Source organism: Branchiostoma belcheri, unplaced genomic scaffold (assembly GCF_001625305.1).
Source record: "Branchiostoma belcheri isolate BF01 breed outbred unplaced genomic scaffold, Haploidv18h27 scaffold20, whole genome shotgun sequence".
NCBI classification, from domain to species: Eukaryota; Metazoa; Chordata; class Leptocardii; order Amphioxiformes; family Branchiostomatidae; genus Branchiostoma; species Branchiostoma belcheri.
The window spans coordinates 2,930,760-2,940,935 of NW_017803491.1; the positions used below are offsets into that span (position 1 = coordinate 2,930,760).

A 10,176-nucleotide genomic window follows, 5' to 3' on the forward strand; every position below is an offset into this window, starting at 1 on the left:
TATGGCCTCGCCTGACTTACCCAGAGTTCTGTGCTGCACGGCGGCACGTTGCGGATTTTTCCATATTTTCACCTGAGAAAGGGGCCAAATTCTGCCTGAAATGAGCTGCTGTCCAGCCTTTATAGACCTCCCAGAGGAGGAGCAGGTCTGTACTGCTGGTTTGCTTATCTTTCTAGTCGCCATTGGTAGAAAAACCGTTCATATTATGGGTCGTATGTCTGTGGATCGGATGCCCCCCTCCCCACTTTTTTCTTCCTCACATGTGTGCAGCATGGTACAGGTATTTTGACATATGGAGACTGATAAATTCCATATTGAACCACGTAAAATTGTTTGCCCGACACCAGCCAGACTACTGGACAGTAAGAATCACTAAAGGTACTTATCAAGCAGGGTAAGACTTTAAGGTGAAGCCAATTACATCATAATATGTGCATAATTTTCTTTTTTTTTTAAATTCATCGGTAGTTTACAAAATTATATACTCTAAAATTCTACTCAAACCTGTACTAGTGACCATCTCTACATAAGACCAACTGGCACCCCTTTTTGGTGGTTCCTCAGATAAATTTCCCTACATAATTTTGACACAAGCATTATTAAAGAATCCTGTCTTCTTCTTCTAGTAATGACCACCTCTCCATATAGACCAGATTTTATTGGTCCCCTGGATGGTCTTCCTTGACAGTTTGAACTGTATAGTTTCATGAGATATCACCTGTCATCCCATGTTTTCAATGCACATTATTACACCACAGGTAGATATGTAGCTTTTTTCTATGGTGTAAATTGAGCAAAAGTAAGATATCTTTCCAATGTGAAATGAATGAATGGATCAGTGCAAAATATTATGTTAGCAACACAAACATAGCATGTCATCAGAACGTACTGCTCCTGTGAGAAAACTGCAAAGTATAGCACTTTGGCAGAATGTCTCATGTAAGGTCGTATTTGCGCACATAAGGTTAACATCCCGTCTGTTGTTTCCAAATGTTATGTTTGAAAAAATATGTTCTGCAACAGGCAAAACTCTGATGCAACGTTGACCAAAAACCCAACAAAAACTGTGAAAAATGGGGGTTTTGCGCAAGCGCAGTACATTCTGCCGACATGCTCTTGCAGTAACTGCAAGAGCATGTCGGCAGAATGTACTGCGCTTGCGCAAAATGCAGTATATCTAGAGAAGACTGAAGGCTGAATAAACTTCAAGTCTGCATGTAGATTTTTTAAATTACCATGTGTAGTATAACAACTTGTCTTGAACACCACAGATAATAGAACTAAGGAAGTACCTGAAGACCACAGGAGCAGAGATCTCTGAGGAGAACTCAGGTGCAGGATGGATCGCAGACCTGATGCAGGTCATTGACGCTACAGAAACGTGCTGGAAATCAGCTGACGAAGCAGGTGAGTGGGACTATTACTTGATACAGTGCTGTACTATGAACATGTCGGAAGATACATGTATGTACTTTGCCTGTGGAAAACTGTAGTGTATTTTTGATATTGTTTGTAGCAATTTGACAGAACATTTAAGTTTGTATTCACATATTTAAGGTTGATATCATGGCTTTAGTTTTCAAAAGTTGTGTCTTAAAAGACCTCATCTGCATTGGCCAAAACTAAGATGCAACACTGATATTTAAAGAATGAACAATTCAACACTCTCAAAATGTTGGAATTGGTTAGAACTAACATTATGTCGTGTCCTGACATATTTTACAATTTTTGCGATTGCTTCTGACTGTGACATTCTGTTAAATTTTTTTATTACAGGTCCTTGTACTGGTAAGCCCAAGTTGTATTTCAAACAGCAGAGTTGCCATTCAACAGAATTTCTTATGAACACCTCAATTTAAGGAAGAACATCTTGTCTTTTTTTTCCTCCAACAACAGAAGTGGAAGGTTTCTTAACAAGTGTCCTGTCACTGGTGTTCATCGTCCCCACTGCTAAGATCGACGAGGTTGTCTTGTCCCTGTGTGAGAAGGTGGTGAAGGGAGGAGACAAGATGAAGGAACTCAGGCTAAGAATGTAAGGCTACCTGTCTTTTCTCCTTGGTGCAAAAATTTTGCACCTTGTACATTAGTGGTACAAAATGTAGATCGAAAATGTAACATAGATTAAGGATGACTTCAAGGAAAAATGTACTCAAGCTACACCTGTATCTATTTATAAATCAAATTGGTACTAGCTTTAAACTTCTTGGTAGGAAAGTATAGTTACTAGTATTTATTTGCGAGTTGCTGTTTAATAAACATGTGCCATAAAGATTTTAAAGGTTGGTACTTGAATTCCCATCTACATATAGCTAATAAATCTTGAATGTGTTATTTTTTTTCCAGCTTGAACAACTTGTACAATGGTGTTGATGAGAGGTCCCCTGTCAGGTACAACGTGTACTGCGCCATGGTCAAACTGGCTGGACAGACCAACAGTGTGGACTGTATCAACACCAACCTGGAGGAGGTATGGCAAAAACTGAAACTTTTTTCCTGCAATGCAAGTTGTATTCTTCCCTTTAAAGGCATTTAATGCAATATATTGCCACTAGCACACTTTTGTCATCATTTCATACTTGAAGCGTTTGTGCTAGCCCCAGAACAAGCTATGTGAAGCATCTCTTTATTTTTTGGGTACCGCCCATAGATTGCTAGAACCAGCCTACGTACAAAACAAGCAACCTTTTCCATCATTGACATTGCCTTTTTGCCTCACACTAAGTCATAGATATCAGTATGCTATGGGTCAGGGACCTCAGGGTTGGTTCAACTTACTATATTAAAGGACTGACCAGAAAATTGACTGTGAAAATCCATTTTTTTCTGCCCATTGTACAATTGCATTGGATGCTTTGAATTTGAATTTCTAATAGATTTTTTGAGTATGCAGTGAATCTGTAGCTGCTCTAGACCCCACAATTTTCCAAGAAATATTCCAAATGTTGAAGTTTGTTACAGTTATGTTGTCATGAATGGATGTATGTATATATGTATGTACAGGAAAGGTTGATTTTGTACACACAATGTTGTTGTTCCCAGGTTCAGAAGTGGATGAAACTGTGGAATCTGGACACAGAGAAGAGGGTAAACCTGCTCCGCCGACTGCTAGAGGCTTTCCTGGAGTGCAACCAAAGGTTTGAAGACACTGATGAATTCTCCCTTTAACTACATGTATGACTGTTAAAGTTTAAGTTACTGAGATTCAGGAAAAGATTTTTCTCTGACATAAAGAGCATTAGGAAGGATAGATGATATGTGAACATTTTTATGTGAAAATTTGTCTCTCTTAGTAATGTTCTAGTTAATATTCATAGACTTTTTCTATGCTCACTTGCCCTTCTTACGTACGTTGTACTGTATGTAGAGAGAAAAACTTTTGTCACTGTGGTTCTTCATCAGGCGAAACTGCTATTAATATTAGTCCTCTGTAACTTAGCACTTTTATTTATCAATGCACTAGTGTAAAATTTGCTCTGCTGAAGCAGCAATGGATTGTAAATGGTTCAAGACACACTGATATCTACACCATATGGTGGGATTGTTTTGTGTTATAATAAGAAAGAGTTTTTTCATGTTTCCAGTGAAACTGCCAGTAAAGCCATGGTGGAGCTGTTGAGAAGCTACACAGAGGACAACGCCTCACAGGCCAGGGATGACGCACACAGGTGGGTCTGTAAGAGACTATACAGGCAACAAATAGTACTGAGATCATGGAAAACAAGGCTAGTCCAATGGCGCAAGTCCATGTAATGTAAGAATGGGACGCAATACAACCTATGATATCTTAACATGGGTTCTAGTGGCAGTGTTGTGCCACACTAAGAAAATCTCGTATTAATAAGTAAAACAAGTGCAAGGAAGCACCCTGTAGTAACTGTGAAGTAGTAAATAGAACTCCTAGATAGGAAGAAGACAAGACTTGTGATATGAAATTATATTTTCACCTGTACAGGTGTATAGTGCATCACCTGGCCCAGAAGGACATGTACCTGGTGGACCACCTGCTGGTTCTCAAACCCATCAAGTTCCTGGAGGGAGAACTCATCCACGATGTAAGTTCTTTAAGTACAAAAATCAAGGAGATGGTTGAAACACAAAGGAGAAAGGGGTGATTTTATTCTCTCATTGGATTGTGATAAAACACTGACTGGAAAAAGAATGTTGTACATGTAAGTCATGAGTAGGTGTTGTCGTGAAAGAATAGACAGGAAATTCTGTCAGTAAAAATCTTCAATTTGAAACTAAAAGTAAGTTTGTATAATAGTTCTTTATCAATGATGTGCCCTTCCCAGCTGCTGACCATATTTGTAAGAGGCAGTCTTCATAACTACATGGAGTTCTGCAAGGCCAATCCAGACTACATTGAAAAGCTTGGTAAGTAAGGTATATTTCAAGTATTGCTGTATTGTTGAAGACTGTGGTGTTGTCATTGTGTATTTGGTTGGGAGGTCTCAATTCATCATCATTGGATGTGTGAAATATCCGCCAAGTGTTCATACAGTGTGACTTCTGTGATTAGTTTGTAGATTATGTTTCTTCATTTGTATATAGTGTAAATCTCTTTTTGTTTTATATGTGTGTTTTTAATGTTACTTGGAAGATTAGCCTTTTGGCTAAAGGGTATCGGAATAAACTTTAAAGAGGGAGAGAATCTAACATCAGCAAAGTTCTGTTTTCAGTAATTTGACCATTGATATGTTTTTAGGTCTGTCGCATGAGTTGTGTATAGAGAAGATGCGTTTCCTGACGTTCCTGTCCATGGCTTCTGACAACAAGGAGATCATGTTTGACACCATGGAGCAACAACTCAACCTCACAGCTGACGAAGTGGAGTCATTCCTCATCGATGGTGACTATTCTCAGCTTTCTGTAGTTGAAAAAGGCCCTGAAGTTTTATAGGGAATATGCTGTTTGTTTTGTATGTCAATCACAGTCAAGAATCTATCATTTCACGTCTTTTAAAATTTAATATTTGGGTTGAAGGTTGGAAAAATTGTAAGTAACAGTTTATCTTCCATTTTGATCAGACAAATTTGCAAAGGGAAGCAAAATGACACGAAAAATACTACACTTACCACAAAATACTTAGTAAAGTGCAAGATGCAAGTTTAGCCTTACTGCATATGTGATCTACATGTATGATACTGCTATGTTACAATGTATTGAGTTCTAATTACATGTACTAGCTAATAGATATAGCTATGGGACTGAGTCAATCATCTAAGGAACAAACAAAAAGTGGTCACACTAGCCAAGTAGTCCTTATGTACAGGTTAAATCTAGTTACTATGGCAGATTAATGATGTTGTTGTCTTTGTAGTGTGTCTGGAAGACCTAATGGTATTTCTTGTCCCCAGTTGTGCGGACTCAGCTGGTGCAGGCGTCCATTGACCAGATCCAGCGTAAGGTGGTTATCCGCTGGTCTCAGCATCGCACGTTTGGCCGGCAGCAGTGGCAGCAGCTACGGGACATGCTGGAGCGATGGAGGGAAAACCTGGGCACGGTCCGGAACAACCTCCAACAACTCACACCAACCTCGTAGAATAAATACAGCATACATGGGACGGAAGGGGGTTAAGATGTGTAAAACAAGTGATATTGGTACAGCCCTTTTTACACCAGGCCGTACCACGGCTACAGATGAAGGAAAAATGACTGTTTTGTGAAAAAAGTCTGCACCATTTCTACCTGATTAACATTACAGGGGTCTAGCCAGCACCTGTTTTTCGGTCAATTTACTTTGTGGCATGTAACTGAAAAACTTTTGAACCAATCTTCATAGACAGGATTAAGACAAAAATCTTGGGTAAAAATATAAAAACATCCAAAGGACCAACAACAACCACTCTTAACCCGATGATTTGCCTCTCAAGATGTGGGAAATTACATTTTATAGGCTTAAAAATCCAAAATTGGCCCCTCGAACCCCCCTAGATAGCGAGCACTCTCCCCCCAGGTCAGGTCAGATCAGCAAGCTGGCTAGAGCCCTGCAACAATTTTTCCAAATCTCTTCAGCACTGTTTGAAAAACTTTCTGTCCATTAGACCCATCAGCTTCTGTTTTCTTTTGAAACACCATTTATTAAGTTCAATAGAGATATGAAAATATCTATACCCACTAACATGCTTACTACTAGATCCAACACTTTCTGGATAGTATTGAAATGTGGTAAGCATCCTTGTTTTACAGAAAATATAACTGACAAATACTGTACACATATTTAGACTACTGTATTTGTATCGTATTCCGACAGCACAATTCTCAAGTAGCTGCAGATTAAAAATGTTCATTAAAACTTATGAATGTATTGGCTATGAATTGGTTTAAATCATTCAGGTTTGTGTTTGAACCATGTTGATAGGAATTCTTTGCTGTGAAACCAATGATGGACAGAAATAATGCTACTGGTAACTAAATATCTGTGTTTTGTTGTGAAGACGACCATGTTTTCTACATTTAGTCATGTTGATGAAGGTTAGACATCCAGGTTAAACAATATTCAAAGAAAATTCAAACTCTTCTACGACGGATGTCACTCGAAACATCCAGAAGTTATCTCTGTTATTTATCCAGTAGGAGAGCTTGAATTGTCTTGGAATAGGTTTCCTAGCCGTTCATGGCAGCATCACAGAATATTGAAGAAATATTAAAACCACAGCATTTCATTTAGTCTTGATTTTCCTAGATGTCGACGTAGAGAGATGTTTCTTTTTGGGGTCCAGATGGATTAGCAGTAGATAGAATTGTCGGAGGCAAGTAATTGGTCGATTGGAGTTTAACTAATTGCAAATTAAATGGCTATCAATAATCTATGTCCATATTTTAACATCAGTTGATGTTATGGTCTTTCAAATGACATGATGGCTAAGACCCCTAACATGAAGAAAATACGACCGAATTCGGTATGTCCTACTCCTACGGTACCATACCCCATCTTGTAGAACCGTAACTGTAGTACCACTAACGGTCGCAATGAGGACATTTTGCAATCTAACCGACCGTTTGAATAGTTTCAAATCATTACTTGTGGAAGGCTAACAGTATATTATTTTGTGTCCAAAAAGTACCATTTATTCTGAGAATGATTGATACCACAAGTTTCATTTAAATGTCGGTATAAACTCAAAATAGAGACAGTGTGTGTGTTTATAGGCGATTTTTCAGCATAAACTTTGCAGGTCTATAAACCTAGAATCGTTGTGGGAGAGCATTGTCATTGAAGGCACAAAAGTACAAAGTGTATCAATGCTTATATATTTTGAATGCCGAGCTCGAAAGAAGATGACACATGGCATCGATGTCGGGAATTCTTGTATTCGGTTTTTGAAGAAACTTAGGGTTTGGGATTCCTTCTAGAATACCTTGTCATTAAATGTATTAATTTGAAATGGTGAAACAATGGTCAATACAAAGATTTTTCACAGTATAAGTCAACTCTATAACAGTACATTTGTCAACATGCACGTCAGTATTCATACATGCCAGGGTACTCCCGTTTGCTGGGCTGAAATGGGTTATGATGCGTGCTTGTTTCTGGGTACTACACAAAGGCATTGGACACCAACACTCGCCTGCACAAACAAAATATACAGTATCAACTGATCTAAGACTGTCCGTGGTATTGGTAACAACACGTATGCATGTCAGAGCAGTCTTCTTAACTTTTTAATTCAATGCTCGACTGCGCTAAAATTCAGGAAACAATCTCGCGCAAAGTTGTATGAGGTAGAGCTCTGGCGTGCGTCAAAATATAGACAGAACGAGGCAGGAGCAAACATGGCGTATCGGGTAAAATGTCTTGATCTGAACTAAAAGTGAAACATTGGAAACTTTCACAAAATGACTCAACCCTGTGATAATACATCTGTCGGCGAAAGATACAAACACACGTCTGGAAAAACAAAATGTATCACTATATATGTCATTATACAGGTATTCAGGACAAGGACGTCAGCCTACTTAAGCCTATGATGTATGCTTGACTGCACTAATTCAGGAAACAAAATCTCACCCAAGCCCACAAGAGGTAAAGCCGTTCAGTATAAGTTGTCAAGATATAGAAGAAACGAGACAGGACTAAACAGCACGGTAAGAGGCATTGATCTGAATTGGTGGAACATTGGAAATGTCGTAGGGGCAATGTGACTTTCAACAAGATGTGGCCCACAATTTCAATGTGGCCCAGAATTTTGCAACTGACGTTCTCTTATTCAGGCCATGAAAATTGAATGGTTGGCTCGAGTGATGAGATAACATGTGTTTCGGGAAGTTCTCTTCTATAGTGTCACACTCCACTGAACGAAAAGTTTCGTCCTACAAATACTCTAAAAGTGACTCAAAAGAATAACATTTTGTCCTTGATACCTCAAAACACGACGCAAGGCATTCGTACTCCCGTTTACTGGGCTGAAATGGGTTAATATGTCTGCTTCCTAGAGTCTGGATACTTTGCGAAGGCCTTAGACACGTGCACCAACACATGCCTGGAAAAACGTAAATAGGGCAATTGATCAGGAAACAATCTCACTCAAAGTTGTATGAGGTAGAGCTCAAGCGTGTGTCAAAATTTGACAGAACGAGGCAGGAGCAAACATGGCGTATCAGGTAAAATGTCCGATCGGATCTGAACTAAAAGTGAAACATTGGAAAGAAATTTTCAGAAAATGACTCAACCCTGTGATAGTACATTTGTCGGCAGAGGCCTTATAGATACCAACACACGCCTGGACAAACAAAATATATCACTTGGTCATTATACAGGTATGCACGCCAATGGCGTCATCCTACTACTAAAGACTATATATGCTTGACTGCACTAATTGAGGAAACAAAATCTCACCCAAGCCCACAAGAGGTAAAGCCGTCCTGTGTAAGTTGTCAGAATATAGACGAAACGAGACAGAATTTAACGGCACGTGACAGGTAAGAGGCATTGATCTGAATTGGTGGAATATTGGAAAGGTCGATACATGATGAGTCACAAAAGGAGTCAATTAATTCTATGGCTACATTTGTCGTAATGAGTTTGTTTTCGACCCATTCACACAGTACCACTCACTGTCGCCTTGAGGAGATTTTGTAATCCAACCGACTGGCAGATGGTTGAAATCATTACCTATGGAAGGTTAACAAAGGGGTTTGTATTATTTATAATGCAACTTTGACACCCATTGAATCTTATGTAAAGACCAGATTAAGGAATATTACCTTTAAAAATGACAAAAATGTGTCATTCTGTGTCCAAAGACTACTACAACATTCTGAGAATGATAATTGGTACGACAAAGAATATGTTGTATTCAAGATAGACGTCGATATAAAATTGTCGACAGTGTGCGCGTATAGGAGATTTTCCGCGCAAGATTGTCATTACGTACGTATCAAAAGATCTGTAAACCTGGTGCATGTCGTCATTGCGAGAGAGCATTGTCATTGAAGGCACAGAAGTACGTACAAAGTGTATCACCTCATCTCACCTCACCAGTTCCATAGCTGTCACTCGTCAGCCGTAGGGGAAATGTGGCATTCAACAAGATGTGACCCACATTTTCAATTTGGCTAACAATTTCAATGTGGCCCAGAATTTTGCAACTGACGTTCTCTTATTCAGGCCATGGAAATTGAATGGTTGGCTCGAGTGATGAGATAACGTGTGTCGGGAAGTTCTCTTTGATAGTGTCACACTCCACAGAACGAAACGTTTCGTCCTACAAATACTCTAAAAGTGACTCAAAAGAATAACAACATTTTGTCCTTGATACCTCAAAACACGACGCAAGGCATTCGTACTACCGTTTACTGGGCTGACATGGCTGAAATGGGTTAATATGCCTGCTTCCTTGAGTGGATACTTTGCGAAGGCCTTAGACACGTGCACCAACACACGCCTGGAAAAACGTAAACAAGGCAATTGATCAGGAAACAATCTCACGCAAAGTTGTATGAGGTAGAGCACAAACGAGGCAGGAGCAAACGTGGCGTAGCAGGTAAAATGTCTTGATCTGAACTAAAAGTGAAACATTGTAAAGAAATTTTTCAGAAAATGTCTCAACCTAGTGATAGTACATTTGTCCGCATAGGCCTTATAGATACCAACACACTCCTGGACAAACAAAATATGCCACTTGGTCATTATACAGGTATGCACGCCAAGAATGTCAGCCTATATATGCTTGA

The 10,176-nt window shown here is 39.2% G+C and overlaps 1 protein-coding gene across 1 annotated transcript; it reads left to right on the plus strand.

Annotated features, from left to right (window-relative positions):
• The first annotated feature begins 11 nt into the window (after positions 1–11).
• On the plus strand, positions 12–6,672 carry LOC109469146 (eukaryotic translation initiation factor 3 subunit M-like). The gene is made up of 10 exons (XM_019767547.1): positions 12–145; positions 1,272–1,407; positions 1,897–2,032; positions 2,344–2,467; positions 3,040–3,134; positions 3,582–3,665; positions 3,953–4,052; positions 4,293–4,374; positions 4,706–4,849; positions 5,358–6,672. Exons 1-10 carry the CDS (start codon positions 101–103, stop codon positions 5,540–5,542), a joined length of 1,131 nt encoding a protein of 376 aa, XP_019623106.1. The 5' UTR covers positions 12–100; the 3' UTR covers positions 5,543–6,672.
• The last annotated feature ends 3,504 nt before the right edge of the window (positions 6,673–10,176 follow it).